Source organism: Ips typographus, linkage group LG3 (genome assembly GCF_016097725.1).
Source record: "Ips typographus isolate SLU linkage group LG3, UJ_Ityp_2.0, whole genome shotgun sequence".
NCBI lineage: Eukaryota > Metazoa > Arthropoda > Insecta > Coleoptera > Curculionidae > Ips > Ips typographus.
Genome location: NC_138424.1, coordinates 17,907,881 through 17,934,297, shown reverse-complemented (window position 1 = coordinate 17,934,297; position 26,417 = coordinate 17,907,881). Strand labels below are relative to the sequence as shown.

Genomic DNA, 26,417 nt, shown 5'->3' with positions numbered 1-26,417 from the left:
CACTATCTCATCTGTCATCCAATCGTGTTTTTGTGCTTTTCGTTTATGTCCCAATTCTGCCTCCGTAACATTGGTCATGGCAGCTTTCATTTCTTCCCATACGTCACCCATGTTAGCCTCCTCTACCGTCTGTGGATCTATGATTGTCAGTATTTTCTCCTCAAGATTTTTGGTAACTATGTTTTTGTTTCTTTATCTTTAAGTCTTTCGTAATCTATCTTTCGCTGTGTTACATGGGTTTTGATTGTTTTTGATTACTGCCATCGAGAGGACATGGTCTGAGGTGCATACTCTCTTTATTGATGTCCCATAACGTTTGTTAATGAGTATGTAATCGATCTGATTGCGGAATATGTTGTCTGGGCCATCTCCTGGAGCCTTCCACGTATATAAGCATCCAGGTGACAGCTGGTACCATGTGTTTGTTATTTTCATGTTTTCTTCCTAGGCCATAAGGTCCCACGAATGCTTCAAATCTTCCTTCTCCCACTTTGGCGTGGTAATCACCCATAATCATGTTTATCTCATGATTTTTAACTTGATTGAGTACTTAACGTCTCGATCTCATCTTCTGTTGACTCTGTTGTGGGTGCATACACTTGGATGACATTGATGTTGACTGGTTTGGCGTATAGTTTAAGTAATATGATTCTGTATGAGAAAAGGAGAGCATTTATTACAGATCTGGATAACTTTCCAGTCAGGACTATTCCTACTGCCTTTCTATGATTTCTGTCATTATTTCCTAAATAGTACATGACCCCTCCAGAAACGTGACATACTCCAGCCTGAGGCCACCACGTTTCCGCGACACCCAGAATCTCCATCTTCAGTCTCTTCATTTTCTCTAGTTGGTTGGCCAGTTTTCTAAGTCATTCCAAGTACCAACCCTTATTTCGCCTCGTAGACTTAGTCTCTCCTGAGTTCATTTAACACAGTTCTCCCCGGAGATCCGATTGGGGAACGATTTATAACTCCGGACAATTTTGGGTTAAATGCATTCATCATAGGATTTCATGTGTTTTTTATGATTCTTTTGGGATGAGTAGTAAAGGTGTTATCCCGTTGCCTTCCTCCACTTTATACAGGGATTTAGTCCTGCTGTATCTCTGTTACGTATGGCGTAGGTTGGCATTTGGGTAGCATTGATGTACTGATGTTAACGCTACCCCTTACACCCCTATATTATTTTTTACAGGGTATTTTATAATTCAGGATGTGGTAGCATATTTTAGAGACACCCTATATATTCAGTTTGTCGTATTGTTCAGACTAAACAGTTTCAAAGGCATACATATTTTAAAGAAGGATTTTAATTCTATTAATGTCAGAAAAGAAGAGCAAAAGTTGTTTTGATTGAACTGGCTAATTGTCCAGAAATTTGGAAGAGAGATTGAGTGATTGATTTTAAATGCCAAACATATTTTAAAGAAGGTTATAATACTTTATACAGGGTGGCGGTTTTACGAGCCTGATGATTGAGGAGATACAAGGAAGTTTAATTTGGAATTGGAAAAAATTCTAAATTCTTAGTACTCACTAGGGAGAATTCAGAAAAATTTTGAAAATTATTTTTTTACTAATTTATTTAATAAAATAACTAAAAACAAAAGGTACTTTTGCATTGCCACTTCCTTCTCTACAACGAGGCATTATCATTTTTGATATTCGACGTTTCGTTTTTTACTCACCATCATCAACTTAATACACTGTATGTACTTTGATATGTTTTGAAATAACGTAACCAAAAGTAAATGAGTCAATTTTCTTTTTCAGGTACGTGATCTGGTGGCTTTATGCACCTGCCCGACTCAATTTCCCATGATCCGGGTTTCGGAAGGAAAGTACCGCATCGGCGACACAAAGGTCCTGATTTTCGTACGGGTAAGTACCCATACACTTTTGACATCGTTTCTCTTTTAAGACCGTGGGCGATTTGAATTTTTATAAAGAAATATTCTAATCATTACCTAAAATGTACATTTTACATACGTAACGGTACCTTCGCGTACGGGCATTTTATTTGGTTCCGACATCTCGGAACCGCATTGTTTATGCGATACGTGCTCAGCACGAGCTTTACAATGTTCTATTGTACCGGAATTTTGTGGTTTGTATGGGAAATTGAATAAATTTTCAATCTAGCAAGTAAACCGACAATATTAGTATTGTACGAGCGTATACAAACTTGATAAGTCATTCGTTTCGTGCAATTGATCTTTGCTGATATACCATCTTATCAAGAAATCAGAGGGAATAATTGGTAGATTTCTGCAATACGTTGGATTAGTTGCACTTTTTGACGATGGTATTGATCAACTGCAAATAATATTTAAACATACGATTTATGAAAAGTACCTAAGCATAATTTAGTTGAAACTTTTCTTCAGTGAATCAGGAAACCTATGAATCATTCTATTTCCTACTTAGAACATGTTGGAAGGATCAATAAATGCCATAAAAAATAGGAAATCCACCCTATAACTATGTAGTTACAGGGAGGACATCCTACTTTGATAAAAAAAACCTTAATTTGACTTTGTAGTGATTTATGGTTTGACTTGACTTGATTTCATGTTAAACTTGATGGAATGCATATCATGTCACGACTATTTGATCATCGCACTTATGTTTACTAGTCAATGAAAGGTATAATGTTAAATATAGGGAAAGTAGAAAATATAAACTGGTTGCAATTGTCATGTGACTTTAGAAGACCAATCAAAATTCAGTATGACCAATTTTACAAGTGAATTTATGAGTAAATTAAAATTTGCTTGAAAGATACCATTTTTCTGTCAAAAGTCATAAATCACTACAGTTTTGATGCACCCCCTGTATAGTAGCGACACTGACGGACTGTGAAAGTTCCAGGGATAAGTCTAGCAATTCTTTGCGAACCTTTTTGCTCCCTTTCAAATTTTTGGTAACTTTCAGCGTTTTCGAGTTATTTTGCAAGAACTGGTTTGATGCAACACATTTTCAAATTATTTAAAAATGTGGTTTGAATTTTGGACACCCTGTAACTCAGTTATTTTTGGGAGTTCAGGGATGCTGGACCACTCAAATTAACCCCCTTGAGTTCCTTTTTCCAGTCGTGTTGAGCAAAAAATTATATCTGAAAAATTGCGTACAGGGTGACCAAAAACAGTCAATCACCATTCTCTTCATGCCCACCCTGTATACTGGAAGCAAAAACGGTACTGCAAGCTTACGGTCCTGAGTTAAAGAGTTGATTAGGATCATGAAAGAAAAGTTTGAAAGTGTACCTTAACGTCAGAACTGTCAAATTTGGTTCCATGGAGCTTGAAACACAATTTCAAGTCTAATCACTCAAATAAACAAATATTTGTAATTTGATAGTTTTAGGACACTGGTAAACGGGTTTTGACAGTTACGACAGCTGTCTCATGACAAGAAAGAAAAGTAGTCAAGTGTACCTGAACGTCAGAACTGTCAAATTTGGTTCCATGGAGCTTGAAACACAACTTCTATTGTAATCACTCAAATAAACAACTATTTGTAATTCTATAGTTTTAGGACACTGGTAAACGGGTTTTGACAGTTACGACAACTGTCACGTGACAAGAAAGAAAAGTAGTCAAGTGTACCTGAACGTCAGAACTGTCAAATTTGGTTCCATGGAGCTTTAAACCCAACTTCAAGTCTAATCACTCAAATAAACAACTATTTGTAATTTGATAGTATTAGGACACTGGTAAGCGGGTTTTGACAGTTACGACAGCTGTCACGTGACAAGAAAGAAAAGTATTAAAGTGTACCTTAACGTCAGAACTGTCAAATTTGGTTCCATGGAGCTGGAAACATAACTTCAAGTCTAATCACTCAAATAAACATCTATTTGTAATTTGATAGTATTAGGACACTGGTAAGCGGGTTTTGACAGTTACGACAGCTGTCACGTCACAAGAAAGAAAAGTAGTCAAGTGTACCTGAACGTCAGAACTGTCAAATTTGGTTCCATAGAGCTTGAAACACAACTTCTATTGTAATCACTCAAATAAACAACTATTTGTAATTTGATAGTATTAGGACACTGGTAAGCGGGTTTTGACAGTTACGATAGCTGTCACGTGACAAGAAAGAAAAGTATTAAAGTGTACCTTAACGTTAGAACTGTCAAATTTGGCTCCATAGAGCTGTAAATACTTAAAAAATGGTTCCTCACAGAAACATCATTTCCATACCATTGCCTGAATTGTTGCTTCATCAAAATGTGCATTTATTACCTTTTTCTTCATCTTTCTCTTAAATTTTCCTAAAATTCTCTTAACATTTTCTTCTGATAATTTTCGATCTCTGACATGTCCGAAGAGAAATATCTCTATATAAGTAGGTTAGGTTATTGTAGAGTGGAATATAAATTGGATACCTACAAAGATGACTAATTTCACTGTTATTTTCTGTTAAATATCAAGTTATTTAAAGATACTTGACATCAAGTCAATCTCCGCAAAGTATTTCTTAAAAATGCCAAGCCACTTAACTGTATTAATACACTCTCTGTATATTTCCTATTTTTAAAAGTTCATTTCACACAACAAAAATTATGTTGAATTATTTGTTTAGATTCTGCGCAAACACGTCATGGTACGAGTCGGTGGAGGATGGGACACACTGGCCCACTATTTGGACAAACACGACCCTTGCAGATGCAGGGGACAGCATCGCCCCACGCAGGGAGCTCGTTTGATACCTGGAAGAGCCCCTGATCTACATGGAGCGCAAGTTTTCTACGATAGGTAGGGTAGAGTGGGGCACCTTTGGACAGGTTTTTTCCGACCGCCTTTTCTTACATATAGGTCAAATTAAAGTTTATTTTTAAAATGACATGATATACTGTATTATATTTTTAATATCCTTGCTATGTTTTGTTGCAAAATACAAAGTAGTTTTAAAAATATTTAAAGTTTACTTTAATGACGTTTTTGTCCGGATCTACCCCAATATGGGGCAGATCCGGACACCATGTGGGTTAGTTCCGTACATATATGGGGCACATGCGGACAAGTCCAATAAATACAGTACCAAAGAGCATAAACATTATATTACAAAATAATTTGTACAACATACTAAAGAAAACTCATTGAATATTAAATCCAAAAAAATTGATAGGGAATTGTAGAACTGCCGCAACCCTAGATGTTCCTGCTGCATTCATAGGCATTGGCAATTTTGAAACTATGTCCTCTCTTGATACTGTGGAAGTGTCTTCTTGTTGGGGAAAATGAAATCCATTTTTATATTTTCTTAAGTATGTAAGAAAATATTCATTATTTTCACATAGTTGTTGAATTTTCCCAATATAGTGTAATGTTCTTTTCTTTGTGCAAAACTTTACAAGCACGTAACCGCCACATGTAAGTGTTTCACTATCTAAAAGTTGATCAACCCCGTTTCTGGTGCGTTCATCTTGATCTGAATCTATGTCCATATCACAATCTGATGAAAGCCGTTTTTTGTTGGTCAGATTTTTCGGCAAATCCAGATCAGAATCAGATGATGTTGAATGAAGTTTCGTCACCTTTTCTGACAAGTTTTTTTAGTTTTTTCTCTACAACTTTTGCTTTAGGTTTCTTCTTTTTTGCTGATGTCTCGGCTGATATGGTTTCATCTTGCAGAACTTTTCTTTTGGTGTTGGTTTTAGTACGTTGCTTCAATTTCCTTTCCTGTTCCAATTCTTCTAACCTATTTTTTTCAGGTGTACTAGTATAAATTCTAGACCTTCCCAGTAGAACTTGCTTTTCTGGGTAAAGCCTTTGGATAAGGTTTTATGGAGACTACGGAAATTACTTTGATCTTAGGCGTAGTAGCGCTGTCAATAATATCAATTAATAATATTTTTATCATCGTCGTTACTTCATCGGTATCAGTCAGATTTGCTCTAGAAACATGTGAGGTGCTAGGTGTTTCTGAAGGCTGCTGAGGTTGTATTAAAGTAAGAGCATCCTGAACGGAAGTGTCGCATGCTGGCATGGTTTCGGGGATTTTCACAATGTTTTTTGGAGAAAAACTTTGCAAATATAGATCTGCAGTTAACTTTGCTATATCATAGATAGAAATCGGTTTTCCAGGATGTGTGCTCCAACACCTTAACAAATATCTTGGACGACATACATCCCGATTTTTCTGCAAATCCTACCGCTCCAGGAACAGCACCATACAAAAACGCATCTTTCATACGGACTCTCGGAAACACATAGACTGGCGGAATAGTGTTACCAGAAGCTGAACAAATGCCACACATTTGTATCTAGCACGCCTCGTTCAGCGGAAACACATTGGCCAACTCCTTTTGTTCCGGTTTCTGCGATAACTCTTGGAGCTTGCACAATGGTGGTTACGCCGGTTTCGTCAATGTTTTAAATTTGACGTGAAGTAAAACTGTATTTTCTTTGAACGTCTCCATAATTTTTGAAAAAGAGGTCGACTTTAGTCCTATTGAATGCGGATGCTCTCGCAATACTCGTATTTTCTGCCTTACGATAGGAAAGCCTTGGGTGTCGTTTCATAAACGCTCGCATCCATTCCATGCCATTCCCATGTTTTTGGATACACTTTTCCTAATTTACCTGCATATTCATACGCTAGTGAACGGGCCGCTCTGTAGGTCAAACCGTAAAACATTTTGGACGATTTTTTCATATATTCCTCTAACTCGGCTTCTTCTCTCGGAGAAAATACCTGTCGCGTAGCATGAACGGATATATTTACAGTTACATCGGATTCACTTTCGTTTCCGGAATCGGAATTGTTGACTTCATTCTGTCCATTTTTTCTCATTTTTGATATTCTGTCTGTAGAGTGGATTTAGGAATATTAAATGTACTTGCTGCCATTCTCACAGACATTGTTCGATGGAGAACATTTCGTACTGCATTTCTTAATACGTCTTTGGGAACTTCGGGACGGTTCCTTTTTTTCCATCCTTACCATTCTAGCTAACTACAAAAAGAAAAGCATTTTATATTTGTTCACATCCAAGCAAACCACATGGGGTACATTCGGACACAGAATGTGGGGCAGTTTCGGACATCAAAAAATGTCCGAAGCTGCCCCACGCTGCTTGTCCGAATGTGCCCCAATATGCAACTACAGCTAAGTGAGCCCACGCAGTTTTTAAAAAGCCGTTATACACTTTGGCGGTAAATGGAACTAATATAATGTCATTTTTAAGCGGTAAACTTGAAATGTCCGAAGGTGCCCCATGTCCGATACTACCCCACTCTACCCTAAGGGTTTATTCAATTTCTTTCAACTTTGTTGTAACAAAATTTAATTAAAAATAACTATTCTAAGCAAGAAAATGTGCGGGAGGAAAAACAATAACAACGATCAACCATTTTTTGTGTGTGTGTGCCTATAACTGACTACAGCACTGACTCGACGTTTTTCCCACTTTTAAGCCGTTAATGATTCATCAGAGCGCTCCTTTTTCTTCAAAACCTACGCCTGTTTCGTAAAAAGGCAATTAAATAAATTAGAAATCGCCACCCGAATAATTACGACATTAGAGTCAATGCACTTGAAACCATACAATTCTGTTTTATTGGGTCACTTTTCGGTTCGGTTCACGTCTAATATAAAAAATGCTACAGTACAAAAGGAAAATATCTAGGATATTAATGAATGAATGTATTTTGGTAGGGTTGAGCCAAAATTAAATTTTATTTAATAATCTTTTATTAGAGAGGACTTTTTTAGAGAATTTTTTTTTTATCGACACAAAAAAATTGGCAATAATTGGAGAAAGATCAGCAGTAAAATAAAAAAAGCACCGACCAAAATATTATAATAATCGCAAAGTATAAGAAAATATTACACAATTTTTAAATCAGTACCTTAAAATATCAACTTCTAGGGTTTGGAAGATATGCACAATTTTTTAGTTATTAATACTATAAAACAATAGATTTTCCTAACTATCTTAAATTTTGTGTAAAGTATTTTTTGATAGTTGATAGTTATGTACCGTGAATGGGCATATTCTGCCCTCCACCGCGACCGCAGGATTATTGTGGCTCACACGTAAGTTAAAAAGCTCATCCAGAATACTCGACTCCCTGAGGAACCAAATAACTGCTCTGGATGAGAGGTTGTCCAGGTCTCCTGGGCGCAAAAAACATGCCCCCTTGTTGGGGTCTTGTTGGTATACTCCCGTACCGGACAATCCCGTATTGGTATCCTTTGAGTCGTCGGTGAACCAGCTTCCTGTCGACCTTCCTTTTCTATATTCACCTTCCTTTTCTGAGTCCTGATGAGGACTTCCTCTGTTTGGTACCTGCCTATCATTATTTCTAGCGTTTTCATGAGGAAGGACGTTATACTGGTAATTCTTAATGATTTGGCCTTTTACCGGGTTTCGGTATAAAGACCGCTGACCGCCAATCATTTAGGACATATTCCATTGCCACGCTGGTCCTGAAGATCTTCCTCAAAAACAGGAATAAGATCTCTAGTCCCGACTACAGCATCATTGGATTAACACGTCTGGACCGACACGAATGTGTTTCTCTAGGAGAAGTTGTAAGGTCTCCTTTTTCGTTTCTCTCCAAGGTTCTCCCCCTTTTCTTAGAGTTCCTATCATAGTTGAAAGTTATGTACCGTGAGTGGGCATATTCTGCTCTCCACCGCGACCGCAGGGTTATTGTGGCTTACACATAAGGTAAAAATCTCATCCAGAATACTCGACTCTCTGAGAAGCGAATAACTGCTCTGGATGAGAGGTTGTCCAGGTCTCCTGGGCGTACATCCGCCCGTTCCAATATGGAGGACCTGGAGTTGGCCAGAGCCGGACAGCAGCACAGTAGTTGCCCGATCGACCCGCCATCTTCCATACACCAGCGGCATTCGGCGTCTTCCGCCAGGCCTATCCGGTGCATGTGAGCCCTTAGCTGACAGTGACCAGTGTACAGGGTCGTCACAGCCCTCAGGTGTGGTCTGCTGTTGCAGGAGGTTGTTGGTCCTGTTCTTAGAGGGCCCCCTAAGAAACTCCTTGGAGTCAGCCAACCCTGTAGTTCTCAGCCATAGGTCGGAGTGTTCCTGATAACACCACTCCGTGATGATTGCCGGTTCTGGGCCGATGTAGGCCGCCTCCGAACCCAGCTTAGCCAGTTTGTCGGCTTTGGCATTCCCTGTGAAGTCGGAGTTACCCGGAATCCACATCAGGGTAACGCTTTTCGATTTTCCAAGAGTGTTAAAGACTTGACAGCCCAGGACGGCCTTTGACACAAAGCGACCTGAGGAGAGGGCACAAACAGCGGCCTCACTGTCTGTGAAGATTTTTATCGATTTCCGCCTAGGGGAATAATTTTTATTCATCATCTCCCTAGAGCAGATCTCGATGGCGTAGAGTTCAGCCTGGACCGTCGGTGTTTGTCCCAGTCCCTCAGTCAGACAGACCCCCACCTTGGCACAGAAAGCCCCGGCTCCAGTCCCTTTTGAGGACTTGAGAGACTCAGCAGATATCTGCTCGGAGTAGGTCATCAGCCCGTTCTGCCCAGTCCACTCTCGATGGTACGAGGGCCCTGTACCATCGAGAGTGAACTGAACATCGGAGGGCATAGCAAGGGACTCGCGATTTAGAGTTTCCGCAAGTGGCTGTGCTCCCTGCTCCCAGGACACGAGTAATATGAAAGAGCCGTTTGGAGGGCATCCTTGCCTCTCTCTTCAGCAGGAGGTGAAGGGGGTTAAGTTAAGGAGGCACTCTAACGCGGACGTGGGCGTTGTCTTGAACACCCCCATGATTAAAAGGCATGCCTGTCTTTGGATGGAAGACGGTTTCTTCGCTACGGTGCTCTGGCGGCTTTTGCCGTACCAGACTATGGCCCCGTAGGTCAGCACAGGTATAATTGTGCTGGTGTAAAGCCAGTATAGCTGCTGGGGCCCTAGACCCCAGGATTTCCCGCAGATTCTTTTGCATCTCCAAAGCAGCATTTCAGCTCTACTGACTAGTCTGTCCACATGCGGGTTCCAGCTGAGTGTTTTATCTAGAATGACTCCCAGATATTTCACCTGCGCCGCATATGGTATTGTCTTACCAGAGAGGGAGGGCGGTTTAAGAAATTCCAACTTCCTCCTTCTGGTAAAGGGTATAATTACTGTTTTGAGCGGATTTACCCTAAGGCACACCTTCTCGCACCAGCTTTGTGTCACATTGAGGACCTTCTGTACGGTGGGCGAATAATCGTCGTCCCCTCTAATGAGTATGGCTAGATCGTCGGCATAAGCCTGGACCTCGACGTTCCAAAGAGCAAGGGTGACCAGCAGATCGTCCACCAAGAGACACCCCAGCAAAGGAAAAAATCTCTTATTGCGGGCAGGTGAGGGGAGTGCATTGTTAAAGGCACCTTCTATGTCTAGAAAGATGCCAACTGCTATTCCATTACTCTCGAGGGTCTTTTCTATTTTCCCAACAAGGTTGTTCAAGGCTAGTTCTGTTGATTTGCCCGCTTGGTATGCATATTGGTCGGCATTGAAGGGATTTGATAGCAGAACTTTGCCCCTTTTCAAGGGTTTTCAACAGAAAGGAGGTTTTTTGATAACTCGGGTATCTATCTATTTCATGGAGGAAGTGATACAACAAATTTGGATGATTTCATCAGGTTTCAAAAAAAAATCTGAAATCTGAAACAAGATTCTGGTTACTAACCTTAGTAGTTTCTTCTTCTTTCTTTCATTATTAGACAAATTGGTACCAAAATCATCAAAACTGAAAAACCACAAACTCATTGTTTTTAATTTCATATCCAAAATAATTGAGCAGTTATGAACATTATCATACATTTCAGACTGTGCTAATTCAAGATGTGAGTCAAACGACAATAATTCCGATTGTAATATTCAATGATTTATTGCGGATATTAAAAATGTATTAATTAACTTTGAGAACAATAACATTCCATTGGGTCACAATTTTGGAAGAGTGATTGTTTGATCGGTAAGATTTAGACCAGATTAGTACACTAAAATCACACTTATTACCATCATATACTCTCTGTAATGATCCAAATATAGGTATGAATAGTGTTTGAATATGCACTATTACTGTTGACGTTCAGTTTCAGAATATACAGTGTGTGTCCCAAATTGTTTCTACATGTATTGAAATCTCGGTAACAGTAAGAGCTACAGGGTGGGTTAAATGGGGAAAGTTTTAGAGAATTTTATGTGAAACTTTTTCCTGCTTTTCAAATTAAAATATCTTTTTCCGTTTTCCGGAAAATTGGAAAAACGTCAGAGAAAAAAAAAGTTTAAGAGTTATCCGGTCAAAAAGAGCGATAATGTAAAGAAAAAAATTTTTCTAAATTAAACACTTTCAAGAGCGGATATCTCAAAAACATTACAAGATATCAAAAAACTTGACGGAATAAAACTTGTAGCAAATTTAAGCAGCTTTCAGGTCGTATCGGTAGGACACATAGTTTCCGAGATATAAGCAAAAAACCGAAAAATGAGACTTTCAATGAGTGCACTTTACTGCACCCGAGTAGAAAAACAAAAATTCCACATACAATTTGGAAGTGATTTTTTAAAATCAAATCATCACGTTTTATTATTTTTTTTTGTAAAACGGCTCATAAATGGTAAAATGATTTAGGCAGAATACAGGTAAACATGATTCTGTAAGACAAATAAAATACATAACTTATATTTTGGTCCACAAGTCTCGAGAAACGTAATGAGAAATATCTTTCTTAAAACAAATATTGTCTAGAATGTGTGTATTGATTTATAATAGGTTTTGTTATGCGGATATTTGTTTAGAAAGTCGTTAAACCGCCCTGAATCAAACATATTTTAGTTAAAAACCACAATAAGTGAGATAATTTGCACTTTTATAGCCGTGAAGTCGTAAAAGGCTTGTTTTATGATGGAACAAGTATTGTCCGTGCTTATATCAATCACAACGTGACATATTTAGGTTTACGGTCATTAAGAAGGAATTTGAACCAGCTAATTAATAAAGATTAATAAATACCAAAATCTCTAATCCAGATTGAGAGCGGAATTTGCAATTTATTAGAGCTAGAATGTAATTGTTGATGTCGTCCTACACCTTTTAGGAAACAAATATAGATAACAAGAAGAGAAACCCAAAGTAAACAAACCGAGGTGCTTATTAGACGCGTGATAATTAAATATTTGTCGGAAGCTTAAACGATTTAACATTTTTCACTCTTTCGAAACAGGCGACATATTGCAAACGGCTTAAAATGGGCGTGTGCTGTTTACACAATTATGTCGTTTTTCCCATTTAACTTTGAAAAAATTGAACAGAATGGCAACGTCACCTGCATCGCTACCGCCAACCATAAATGGAGTTTCGAGTGGACCAAACAGTCTGGGACCTCCGATGAACGCTTTGAACAGATCCAGGTCCAAATCGCCCTCTTACATGCAAACAGATTCACGAAGATCGGTCAGTCCGAACTTCCCCAGGAAAAGCTTAGCACCTCCACCACAAAATCGGTAAGATTTCATTTTTGACTTAGTCAAATCCAAGACAGGAATTGATTAGTTAGAGTCCGGATTTGTAGAAATTTTGCTTTTTGTAATAAATAAAAGCAACCAACCTTTGACATCTAATGTAAACGATTTATGCAAAAATTTGACAAAATTTTGTTGATGCCTTTTTCTTCGTTTTGTGCTTATTTATTGCTATTTTTGTATGGTTTAACTAGTATTTTACAAAACAAGCTTTTCAAGTTTTTAAAAATAAACTAAACTAAAAATTGTTTTGACAAAAAATTGCTATATTGATGGCTTCTGAACGACAAAAACATGTTGCAAAATGTAGAAGTATCAATTTACAAATTTAAACTGACCAAAAAATTTCCAAATACTCTTGAAGAGGTCTAAAAAATGTAAAAACATTCCAAAACACTATAAAACTTCTAAAATGCCTTGCAGAGCTTACAAAGCAGCCTAGAAGCTTCTAAAAGCTTTTAAAACAGTCTAAAAGCTTCCAAATGCTTTTCAATTTATCTAGAAACTCTCAAAAGCTTCTAAAGCAGTTTAACAGCTTCCAAAAGTTTCTATAACCCTCGACAAGGTTTCAAATATCCTAAAGGCAAATCAGAACCTTCAAGGCTCTTTAAAATGCCCAAAAACCATCCAAATGCTCCTAAAGTAGTCTGAAAAGGTTTTGAAACACTACAGAAACTCCTAAATATGTCTAAAGCCTTCCAAAACAGTCTAGAAGCTTCCAAAATCTTTTAGAACACCCTAAAGGCTTCCAAATAATCTTCAACTAGTCTAGAAACTCTCAAAAAATTTCAAGGCAGTCTAAAAGCTTCTAAATGCTCCTAAAGTAGTCTAAAAAGGTTTCAAAACACTACAGAAGCTCCAAAATGCTTCTAAAGCAGTCGGAAGTCTTTCAAAACAGTCTAGAAGATTCCAAAAGCTTTTAAAACACGTTAAAGGCTTCCAAATAATCTTCAACTAGTCTAAAGGCTCTTAAAAAATGTCATGGCAGTCTAAAAGCTTCCGTATGCTTCTAAAGCAGTTTCAAAGCTTCCAAAAGTTTCTAAAACCGTAGACAAGGTTTCAAATGTCTTAAAGGCAGTCCAGAAGCTTCAAGGATCTTTAAACTGCCCAAACACCTTCCAAATGCTCCTAAAGTAGTCTAAAAATGTTTTAAAACACTACAGAAACTCCAAAATATTTCTCAAGCCTTCTAAAACATTCCAAAACAGTCTAGAAGCTTCCAAAAGCTTTTAGAACACTCTAATAGCTTCCAAATAATCTTTAACTAGTCTAGAAGCTCTCAAAAAATTTCAAGGAAGTATAAAAGCCTTCGTATGCTTCTAAAGCAGTTTCAAAGCTTCCAAAAATTCAAATTCACTTCTCTTAAAAGCAGTCCAGAATCTTCAATGCTCCTAAAGTAGTCTAAAAAGATTTCAAAACACTACAGAAACTCCGAAATGCTTCTAAAGCAGTCGGAAGTCGTTCAAAACAGTCTAGAAGCTTCCAAAAGCTTTTAGAACACCTTAAAGGCTTCCAAATAATCTTCAACTAGTCTAGAAGCTCTCAAAAAATTTCAAGGCAGTCTAAAAGCTTTCGTATGCTTCTAAAGCAGTTTAAAAGCTTCCAAAAATTCAAATTCACATGTCTTAAAAGCAGTCCAGAATCTTCAATGCTCCTAAAGTAGTATAAAAAGATTTAAAAACACTACAGAAACTCAAAAATGCTTCTAAAGCAGTTGAAAGTCTTTCAAAACAGTCTAGAAGCTTCCAAAAGCTTTTTAAACACCCTAAAAGCTTCCAAATAATCTTTAACTAGTCTAGAAGCTCTTAAAAAATTTCAAGGCAGTCTAAAAGTTTCCGTATGCTTCTAAAGCAGTTTCAAAACTTCCAAAAATTCAAATTCACTTGTCTTAAAAGCAGTCCAGAATCGTCAATGCTCCTAAAGTAGTCTAAAAAGATTTCAAAACCCTACAGAAACTCCAAAATGCTTCTAAAGCGGTCAGAAGTCTTTCAAAACAGTCTAGAAGCTTTCAAAATCACTTAGAACAGTCTAAAAGATTCCAAAGGCTTTTCAACTAGTCTAGAAGCTCCCAGAAGATATTAAAGCAGTTTAGAAGCTTCCAAAAAATGTTGTGAACCGTGTAAGAGATTCCAAATGCTTCTAAAGCATTCCAGAACCTTCAATATGCTGTCTAAACAGTCCAAAAACCTTCCAAATGCTCTCAAGTAGTTCAAAAAGCTTTTGAAAGTTTTCAAAACAGTCTAAAATCTTCCGTATGCTTCTAAAGCAATTTGAAATCTTCAAAAAATTTCTAATAGTTGAACAAAAAAAATGTGCATCTCTGAAAGAGTTGGGTGCTTTTTTACAGATTTTCATGCTTTTTTGAAGAAAATAATTTAGCTTTTTAAGCGTTTTTTTTCACGACTTTAGTGCTTTTTAATCCGGACTCTAGTTATCTTCAATAGTTTTTGGTGTACAAGTACAAGCTGCTAATTGGTTAATAGCACAGATTTGTATTGCAACTTCAATCAATTAACACAGGTCAAGAAGTCCCACGCCGAATTTCACATCCACTCACCACACCAAATTGTCAACGAACAACAAAAGTCCACAACACATGACGAAGAATTCCGGCCCTCACAGTTTGCCCTTCATTCCCACATCGCCCAAATCGAAACATATTGCCAGCATGCAGATACCTGTAGAAAATAAGGTTGGTATGAAGTTTCTGTCTTTTTAGATTACTTTAGTTTGTAGTTAGTTAAGGAGGAGTTGATTTATAGTTTCTTATACCTGCAGGTATTAAAGTTTATAATTTTCCTTTATGAAATCAACAGTATGGAAGGAGAACCTTAAAAACCAATACTATCGACAGAAATGGAAAAAAAACTTAGTAACGACATGTGCTGGGAAAGGCTGATTGACAAAATGCCATGGATCCATATACATCAATCTTTATTTTTATAAGAAAAAAGTTTGGTTGGGGGAACCTAATTTGGTTTTTCTGCCTATGATTTTACACGTTTCATATTTATATTCATGTTACATTATATATAATCAATATATACAAATTATAGAGAAAAAAAAATTCATTTTATTTAAAGTGCTCCAACAGGGTGGATGCGGAAATGAGGTATCCGGATTATCTAGTTGGTCTTGTTGTCAGATGTTTTGGTCATGTTCGTAGAGAAGTTGGTTAATAATGCTCGAATAGACTCAAGGTACACTAATCTACTGAAAAACATCTACAAAGAGGTGACCATCACAGTTAAAGTGCAAGAAGATGTAGCAACCAATTAACAGAGAAGTCTGACAAGGAGACACAATATCCCCTAAGTTATTTACCCTTGCATTGGAGGACGTATTCAGAAGACTAGTTTGGGACAAAAAGAGCCTGCACGTGGATGGTAGATATCTGAGCAATTTACGCTTCGCCGACGACACAGTTTTACTCAGCAATACGAAGGAAGAACTTATCGAAATGTTGGCAGACTTAAAGAGAGAGTCGGGAAAAATTGGTTTAAACATGAACATTGGTAAAACCAAACTGTTGACTCCAGATCTCGGCGACGTACACTTAGAAGGACAACAAATAGAGGAAGTCAACGAAGACATATATTTAGGACACACCATAACACTGGGTAAAGAAAATCAAACAAGGACGACTAGCATAGGCTGCTGTAGGAAAATTGGGAACATTATTAAGAAATCCAACACTTCCTATCAACCTAAAAAATAAGGTTTTCAGCACATGTGTTTTACCAGTCTTATGGTATGGAAACAATGACTCTCACAGTTAAAAGCGCGAATAGACTAAGAACAACACAACGAGCACTCGAAGGAACTATGTTGAGGGTAAGCCTAAGGGATCATATACAGAACGAGGAAATTACAAAAAGAACCAAAGTCAACGATGTTATAGTCAGAAATGGGGTTGGGTGGGGCATGCGGCACTACAAGACCATGACAGATGGACAAGACGTATAGTACAGTGGCGTCCAAGGCAACATAAAAGAAGTGCCGGTCCTCCACAGAAACGATGGATCGACGATATAAAAGAGATAGGGAAGGAAATGGATGACAATGAACCGATCCGAATGGAAGCAGTAAGGGGAGGACCATGTCCAGTAGTGGATGCAAAGAAGAAGAAGAAGTTTTTTAGTTGCGTGGGGCGTTAGTCTCCATCTGTAGAACAATGTCATGGTATCGTCAGTAAGTGATTGTAGTTTTGAACAATGAAAACATGAACAATAAGTGCAATGTCTGCTCATTTGCTGCAGGGTGCTAGTATTGGTTCTGGTGGCTTAGTAGTAGTAGTAGTAGTAATAATGCAAGGGGACCCTAAAAGGTGCGGCGAGTAGGCCTTAAGGCCCTTTTCGCCCTTCAATCTGTACTCAGAATATATCTTCAGAGAAGCCCTGCAAGGTATTGAAGCTAGAATTCTGCTAAATGAAGCACGATACTGAATAACATAAGGTATGCAGATGATTACAACCCCTAAAGGACAGTGTTACATCATACAGTCGACATGGTCTGGAAATAATCTGGATAATCGGTATAAAAACCAAAACACTTGCGGTATTTTATTTGGTAAACGAAACTCCTTTAGAAAAAGTCAATATGTACATATACTTTGGGCACAAACAGAAATGAAAACTGGAACCATTCTGTGGAAATCAGAACGCGTATTGAATAATCCAGAACAGCATTTTCCACCAGAAAATCCAACGAATACCTTGGACAGAGAGAATAACCAGTACGGAAGTGCTGAGAAGGATGGGAATACAGTTAAGACTCGAAGCTACAATATCTGGATCTTTTTTGCAGAAGATCCTCCAAGGCAAGGTATATGGAGCAACAGGAGTGGGCAGAAAGAGAGTATAGAGGTTGAAAAATGTAAGAATGGGGTGGTTGAACCACTCAGCTATTCTGCGTTGCTGTTAACCAAGTTTGAATAGGCAACTTATGTTAGCCAACATCCGGAACGGATAGGCATTCTAAGAAGAAGAAGACATGTACACAAGTGGTCACATGGTCAACTATTTAATGAAGTCATATCCGTTCTGGCAAGCGGTTTTTCTCCAAATTTGTCAGAAGCATTGGCATTTAAAGGTTCTCTCTTCCATCCATGTTTTAAAGTTTATCAAAGATGAACTTTGTAAATCCCTGCTTTGATTAGTATGAGCTTTTAAGTCTTTTATGGCAAATTGCACCAACGTAGTTAAGGACACCATACGGTTCATCTAAGCTAAGACTGTAACAGATCATGTGCAAAATGTAACAGTCACATGAGAATCTAGCTTAAGATGCCTTTAAATTGACCCTTAGACATATTTTTTAGGTTAAATTAAAATATTTCTTTCTAAAACAGGTAATGAAATCTGAAGCTGTTCTTCAAGTGAACAGCGAGGCGCAAAACAGCGACAATCACAGCGACACATCCTCCCAAATGTCCGACGAAGGTTACAGAAGTATGGGATTAACGCAGGACAAAAACAAAAAGCGATCTTCGGTGTACAGTCAGAACTCTGGCGAAGATATTGAAGAAAACGGTAAGTCAGACCAAGGTAAGACCAAAGTAAGAAACGTGCAATTTGTTTTTAAATGTAGAAAATCAAAAAATCTACACTGAAGACGAACTTAACGATATGGGCCTGCGTAAAACCAATTTCTCTCAGAGGATTTACGATGGAGAACTAAAATTCACCAGGAAAACTCCTGAACCGTCTCGCTCAGTTCCGCAGTCTCCCGTTGAAGATGATGAGGAGAAATGTCTCATAAATAACCAGAGACCTAGTCAAAATTTGGGTAAGTCGGTTTAGTGACGTTGGGTGTTGCTAAACTATGAACATATTGTACATCATTCACATTTTTGTGAAGTTAAAATTTTTCTTTAGTTAGTTTTAGTTTGATGATGGGGAAACCATCATCCAAATGACCTACAGTCCAAATGGCCACGTAACAATTTTCAATTATTTTAACGTCAAAACGAAATTCTAAAGGTCACGTGACTGTTTTAGATGTCAAAATATTATTTGAAGAGGACGTGACTACTTATAATGTACAAATGGTCACGTCATATTGTTTAAAGGGTCACCTGACGATTTTCAGTAATCAAATTTAATTTTTTTAGTCCACGTGACTCTTTTGTAACTTCAAAACGGATTCTGATTATCACGTGACTCTTTTAAGATAAAAATGGATTTTATAATGTCACATGACAGTTTTAATTGTCAAAATGTTATCACGTGCTTGTTTTTCAGTTTGAATTGAAATTTTTTAAGATACGACGATTTGACCGGAATCCTAAAGATAACGTGCCTGTTTTAGATGTCAAAAATATTATTTGAAGAGTCACGTGACTCTTTTTACTGTTTACAAAGTTCCTTCACCATAGAATCACATATTTTTTGACACTCGCTGTTTTGACCCTAAATTACTCCCTTATTTGACAAGTTACGTCAAAATATCATAGAAAACAAAAAGATAGAGCAGACTTCAAGCTTTCCAAAAATATCCCCACATGAGTTGATTAATCACACCGTTTAGCCGCTAGAGAGCGTCAACATTTCTTCACCATAAAATCACATATTTTGTGACACTCACTGTTTTGACCCTAAATTACTCCCTTATTTGACAAGTTAAGTCAAAATGTCATAGAAAACAAAAGATAGAGCAGATTTCAAGCTTTTCAAAGTTCCTGTTTTGTTTTTTGTCAAAGTTCCTTCACCATAAAATCACATATTTTATGACACTCGCTGTTTTGACCCTAAATTACTCCCTTATTTGACAAGTTACGTCAAAATATCATAGAAAACAAACGATAGAGCAGATTTCAAGCTTTCCAAAAATATCCACCTATGAGTTGATTGATCACACCGTTTGGCCGCTAGAGGGCGTCAAACTTCCTTCACCATAAAATCACATATTTTTTGACACACGATGCTTTGACCCTAAATTACTTCCTTATTTGACAAGTGACGTCAAAATTTAATCGAAAACAAAAGATAGAGCAGACTTCAAGCTTTCCAAAAATATCCCCACATGAGTTGATTGATCACACCGTTTGGCCGCTAGAGGGCGTCAAAATTTCTTCACCATAAAATCACATATTTTGTGACACCCGCTGCTTTGACCTAAATACTCCGTTATTTGACAATTTACGGCAACCTTATTTGAAAGGCCACGTGACCGTTTTTCAGTTTTAAACTTTAAATCACGTGACTCATTTTATGGTACAAATGGTCACTTGACTGTTTTAAGATTTAACATGGAATTCATAATGTATTAAGTATAGAATAACCTGATTGATCACACCGTTTAGTCGCTAGAGGGTGTCAAAGTTCCTTCACCATAAAAGCACATATTTTTTGACACACGATGCTTTGACCCTAAATTACTCCCTTATTTGACAAGTTACGTCAAAATATCATAGAAAACAAAAGATAGAGCAGATTTCAAGCTTTCCAAAAATATCCCCACATGAGTGGATTGATCACACCGTTTGGCCGCTAGAGGGCGTCAAACTTTCTTCACCATAAAATCACATATTTTATGACACTCGCTGTTTTGACCCTAAATTACTTCCTTATTTGACAAGTTACGTCAAAATGTCATAGAAAACAAAAGATAGAGCAGATTTTAAGCTTTTCAAAGTTCCTTTTTTGTTTTTTGTCACAGTTCCTTCACCATAAAATCACATATTTTTGACCCACGATACTTTGACCCTAAATTACTCCCTAATTTGACAAGTTACGTCAAAATATCATAGAAAACAAAAGATAGAGCAGATTTCAAGCTTTCCAAAAATATCTCCACATGAGTTGATTGATCACAGCGTTTGGCCGCTAGAGGGCGTCAAAATTTCTTCACCATAAAATCACATATTTTATGACACTCGCTGTTTTGACCCTAAATTACTTCCTTATTTGACAAGTTACGTCAAAATATCATAGAAAACAAAAGATAGAGCAGACTTCAAGCTTTCCAAAAATATTCCCACATGAGTTAATTGATCACACCGTTTGGCCGCTAGAGGGCGTATCTTTTGTGACACCTGATGCTTTGACCTAAATACTCCATTATTTGACAATTTACGGCAAACTGAATATTAAAAATAAACTAATAAAAAATAACTAAACTAAAAATACATCAAAGTAAAGCAAAATAATTAAAAAAAATAAAAAAACTATTAAAAAATAAAAAAACACACAAAATCTGTTATTTTTTGGACCTAAGTAGAATACTGTGTTACTACAAATAAAATCTAACATTTTTAACGATGAACAAAACAGAAATAAAGACTACAACTCAACTTTTTCAGGTTCTAGTCCAGTCAGACGTTCTCCCAAACCGGAAGACTGCAGACCTCAACTAAGACGTACCAGCAGTACAGACAAAGTGGGTACGAAAAAACCAGCACCGCCAGCACCCAAAAAGACAGACAACAGCAAAATCAACACGTGGAACGGAAGACCCAGATCGACCAGAACCAGTTTGACCACCGACACCTACGTCTCACCATTTCAAAGGAATACCACTGGAAGAAGGAGCGTTTCAGCGCTGGGTGAGCGCAGAGTTTCAGCTTCTGCCAACTCGTCTCCTACGCACAGTCGATTCAAGCAGGATCTGCTCAATGCCGTTAAGAAAGCTAACGATGATGAAACTATAGCCCTACAGGTAAACTTTTATAGTTTTTTGTTTTTGAGTATGGTGTTGGTTATGAAGATAACTCTGAAATTCTCTGCATAGCCTACTAAACTGCAAAGATCCGGGACCCATCTGACATTTAAACCCACACAAGTACGGTGATGGTTGTTTGCTGGTTAAAACAGGAAACGTACTTCTTAGCTTTTAAAACAAGTGATAAAGTACTTTTTCTGTTACTTATCCACAGTGTGTTTTGATGTCGTGTTTGAAGTGTTTTTGTGATGGAGCCATTTACCACCCTCTTTAATGCATGATAGTGTTTTGTGCTAAATTAAATAGGGATTAGCCATCTATTCCAAGAAATAGTCCATTTTTCTTCTAATCGTTTCATAATTTGATGCTTACTAATCATGAGATGGCAAATTCCTGTTCAACTGTGTGATGTGCGATTATTCTAGCAATGCAGGTTGTAAGCACTTACTGAAACTATTCCATAAGTAGTTTCAATGATTTCGCTGCTTAATAAATCACTAACGAAAACCAAAAATTATCTGTTTTGTAAAGTGTTTACAACTTACATTTTAACGAATGGGTTAGTGTAGATGTCTGGAAATGATGTTCTAAAGTTATTTGACCAAAACTCGTAGGTTATTGCCTGTAGGTACAGAAGTGGTACTAGTTATGTTTTGTTTAACCAGTTTAATAACTATAATTTAAATGATCATTTGAAAGTGAAGAAAGTTGAACAAAGAAGAACAAAATGTATTTAATGAGGTAACAAAGTGGTTTCTTGTATTTTGATAAGGACTCCAATTCGGAAATCTGGAGGTTTCGACCCTGAAATTTTCTGTGCAGACTGTAAAATACCTTAAAATCCAGAAATGTACTGAATAGTTATTGAAAATACAGAAAACTCACTTAAAAGGCACCAAACAATTTTTTAGAAGTTTAGGTACTAGTATATGCAATTTCAGTCAGTATTTCTGAAATCTGGTGGTTACGGCCCTGCAATTTCCTGTGTAGCCAGTAAGTTTACTTTAAAATCTAGGGCCGTACTGAATTTTTACCAAAACCAACTCTTACTTTACTCAAATTGTGATAAATACCATTGAAAATAAAGGAAAGTCATAAAACGCAATTTCAGTCAGTATTTCTGAAATCTGGAGGTTACGACCCTGAAATTTGCTGTGTAGCCAGTAAGTTTACTTTAAAATCTAGGACCGTACTGCAATTTTACCAAAAATAACTCTTATTTTACTCAAATACCATTGAAAATTAAGGAAATTAAGAAAACGCTATTTCAGTCAGTATTTCTGAAATCTGGAGGTTACAGAGCTGAAATTTGCTGTGTAGCCAGTAAGTTTACTTTAAAATCTAGGTCCGTACTGCATTTTTACCAAAAACAACTCTTACTTTACTCAAATTGTGATAAATACCATTGAAAATGAAGGAAAGTCAGAAAACGCAATTTCAGTCAGTATTTGTGAAATCTGGAGGTTACGGCCCTGAAATTTGCTGCGCAGCCAGTAAGTCTGCTTTAAAATCTAGGTCCGTACTGCATTTTTACCAAAAACAACTCTTACTTTACTCAAATTGTGATAAATTCCATTGAAAATGAAGGAAAGTCAGAAAACGCAATTTCAGTCAGTATTTCTGAAATCTTGAGGTTACAGAGCTGAAATTTGCTGTGTAGCCAATAAGTTTACTTTAAAATCTAGGGCCTTACTGCATTTTTACCAAAAACAACTCTTACTTTACTCAAATACCATTGATAATGAAGAAAAGTCAGAAAACGCAATTTCACTCAGTATTTCTGAAATCTGGAAGTTACAGAGCTGAAATTTGCTGTGTAGCCAATAAGTTTATTTAAAATTTAGGGCCTTACTCTGCATTTTTACTAAAAACAACTCTTACTTTACTCAAATACCATTGAAAATGAAGAAAAGTCAGAAAACGCAATTTCACTCAGTATTTCTGAAATCTGGAGGTTACGGCCCTGAAATTTTCTGCGCAGCCAGTAAGTTTACTTACAACTACACAAAAACAACTCTTACTTTACTCAAATTGTGATAAATTCCATAGAAAATGAAGGAAAGTCAGAAAACGTAATTTCAGTTAGTATTTCTGAAATCTGGAGGATACGGCCCTGAAATTTGCTGTGTAGCCAGTAAGTTTACTTTAAAATCTAGGGCCTTACTGCATTTTTACCAAAAACCACTCTTACTTTACTCAAATACCATTGATAATGAAGAAAAGTCAGAAAACGCAATTTCACTCAGTATTTCTGAAATCTGGAAGTTACAGAGCTGAAATTTGCTGTGTAGCCAATAAGTTTATTTAAAATTTAGGGCCTTACTCTGCATTTTTACTAAAAACAACTCTTACTTTACTCAAATACCATTGAAAATGAAGAAAAGTCAGAAAACGCAATTTCACTCAGTATTTCTGAAATCTGGAGGTTACGGCCCTGAAATTTTCTGCGCAGCCAGTAAGTTTACTTACAACTACACAAAAACAACTCTTACTTTACTCAAATTGTGATAAATTCCATAGAAAATGAAGGAAAGTCAGAAAACGTAATTTCAGTTAGTATTTCTGAAATCTGGAGGATACGGCCCTGAAATTTGCTGTGTAGCCAGTAAGTTTACTTTAAAATCTAGGGCCTTACTGCATTTTTACCAAAAACCACTCTTACTTTACTCAAATACCATTGAAAATGAAGGAAAGTCAGAAAACGCAATTTCAGTCAGTATTTCTGAAATATGGAGGTTACATAGCTGAAATTTGCTGTGTAGCCAGTAAGTTTACTTTAAAATCTAGGGCCTTACTGCATTTTTACCAAAAACAACGCTTACTTTACTCAAATACCATTGAAAATGAAGGAAAGTCAGAAAACGCAATTTCAGTCAGTATTTCTGAAATATGGAGGTTACAGCCCTGAAATATGCTGTGTAGCCAGTAAGTTTACTTTAAAATCTAGGGCCTTACTGCATTTTAACCAAAAACAACTCTTACTTTACTCAAATTGTGATAAATACCATTGAAAATATAGGAAAGTCAGAAAACGCAATTTCAGTCAGTATTTCTGAAATCTGGAGGATACGGCACTGAAATTTGCTGTGTAGCCAGTAAGTTTACTTTAAAATCTAGGGCCTTACTGCATTTTAACCAAAAACAACTCTTACTTTACTCAAATTGTGATAAATACCATTGAAAATATAGGAAAGTCAGAAAACGCAATTTCAGTCAGTATTTCTGAAATCTGGAGGTTACAGAGCTGAAATTTGCTGTGTAGCCAGTAAGTTTACTTTAAAATCTAGGGCCTTACTGCATTTTAACCAAAAACAACTCTTACTTTACTCAAATTGTGATAAATACCATTGAAAATATAGGAAAGTCAGAAAACGCAATTTCAGTCAGTATTTCTGAAATATGGAGGTTACAGCCCTGAAATATGCTGTGTAGCCAGTAAGTTTACTTTAAAATCTAGGGCCTTACTGCATTTTAACCAAAAACAACTCTTACTTTACTCAAATTGTGATAAATACCATTGAAAATATAGGAAAGTCAGAAAACGCAATTTCAGTCAGTATTTCTGAAATCTGGAGGATACGGCACTGAAATTTGCTGTGTAGCCAGTAAGTTTACTTTAAAATCTAGGGCCTTACTGCATTTTAACCAAAAACAACTCTTACTTTACTCAAATTGTGATAAATACCATTGAAAATATAGGAAAGTCAGAAAACGCAATTTCAGTCAGTATTTCTGAAATCTGGAGGTTACAGAGCTGAAATTTGCTGTGTAGCCAGTAAGTTTACTTTAAAATCTAGGGCCTTACTGCATTTTTACCAAAAACAACGCTTACTTTACTCAAATACCATTGAAAATGAAGGAAAGTCAGAAAACGCAATTTCAGTCAGTATTTCTGAAATCTGGAGGATTCGGCCCTGAAATTTGCAGTGTAGCCAGTAAGTTTACTTTAAAATCTAGAGCCGTACTGCAATTTTACCAAAAGTAACTCTTACTTTACTCAAATTGTGATAAATAATATTGAAAATGAAGGAAAGTCAGAAAATGCAATTTCAGTCAGTATTTCTGAAATCTGGAGATTACAGAGCTGAAATTTTCTGTGTAGACAGTAAGTTTACTTTAAAATCTAGGGCCGTACTGCAATTTTACCAAAAATAACTCTTACTTTACTCAAATACCATTGAAAATGAAGGAAAGTCAGAAAATGCAATTTCAGTCAGTATTTGTAAAATCTGGAGGTTACGGCCCTGAAATTTGCTGCGCAGCCAGTAAGTCTGCTTTAAAATCTAGGTCCGTACTGCATTTTTACCAAAAACAACTCTTACTTTACTCAAATTGTGATAAATACCATTGAAAATGAAGGAAAGTCAGAAAACGCAATTTCAGTCAGTATTTCTGAAATCTGGAGGTTACGGCCCTGATATTTGCTGTGTAGCCAGTAAGTTTACTTTAAAATCTAGGGCCGTACTGCATTTTTACCAAAACCAACTTGTACTTTACTCGAATTGTGATAAATACCATTGAAAATGAAGGAAAGTCAGAAAACGCAATTTCAGTCAGTATTTTTGAAATATGGAGATTACGGCCCTGCAATTTCCTGTGTAGCCAGTAAGTTTACTTTAAAATCTACCGTATTGCATTTTTATCAAAAACAAGTCTTACTTTACTCAAATTGTGATAAATACTATTGAAAATGAAGGAAAGTGAGAAAACGCAATTTCAGTCAGTATTTCTGAAATCTGGAGGTTACGGCCTTGAAATTTACTGTGCAGCCAGTAAGTCTACTTTAAAATCAAGGGCCGTACTGCATTTTTACCAAAAACAACTCTTACTTTACTCAAATTGAGATAAATACCATTGAAAATGAAGGAAAGTCAGAAAACGCAATTTCAGTCAGTATTTCTGAAATCTGGAGGTTACAGAGCTGAAATTTGCTGTGTAGCCAGTAAGTTTACTTTAAAATCTAGGGCCTTACTGCATTTTTACCAAAAACCACTCTTACTTTACTCAAATACCATTGAAAATGAAGGAAAGTGAGAAAACGCAATTTCAGTCAGTATTTCTGAAATCTGGAGGTTACGGCCCTGAAATTTACTGTGCAGCCAGTAAGTCTACTTTAAAATCAAGGGCCGTACTGCATTTTTACCAAAAACAACTCTTACTTTACTCAAATTGAGATAAATACCATTGAAAATGAAGGAAAGTCAGAAAACGCAATTTCAGTCAGTATTTCTGAAATCTGGAGGTTA

General features: G+C 36.8%; 1 protein-coding gene across 3 annotated transcripts in view; it reads left to right on the top strand.

Annotated features, from left to right (window-relative positions):
* The window catches only part of pigs (GAS2-like protein pickled eggs), a 148,156-nt gene that overhangs the window by 119,636 nt on the left and 2,103 nt on the right, over window positions 1-26,417 (top strand). For all 3 annotated transcript variants that reach the window (XM_081974859.1, XM_081974858.1, XM_081974860.1), the window contains 7 exons: window positions 1,777-1,884; window positions 4,591-4,763; window positions 12,301-12,492; window positions 15,031-15,202; window positions 17,861-18,041; window positions 18,100-18,297; window positions 20,813-21,168. In XM_081974859.1, coding sequence (XP_081830985.1) covers window positions 1,777-1,884; window positions 4,591-4,763; window positions 12,301-12,492; window positions 15,031-15,202; window positions 17,861-18,041; window positions 18,100-18,297; window positions 20,813-21,168 — 1,380 coding nt within the window. The remainder of the gene's footprint in view (window positions 1-1,776; window positions 1,885-4,590; window positions 4,764-12,300; window positions 12,493-15,030; window positions 15,203-17,860; window positions 18,042-18,099; window positions 18,298-20,812; window positions 21,169-26,417) is intronic.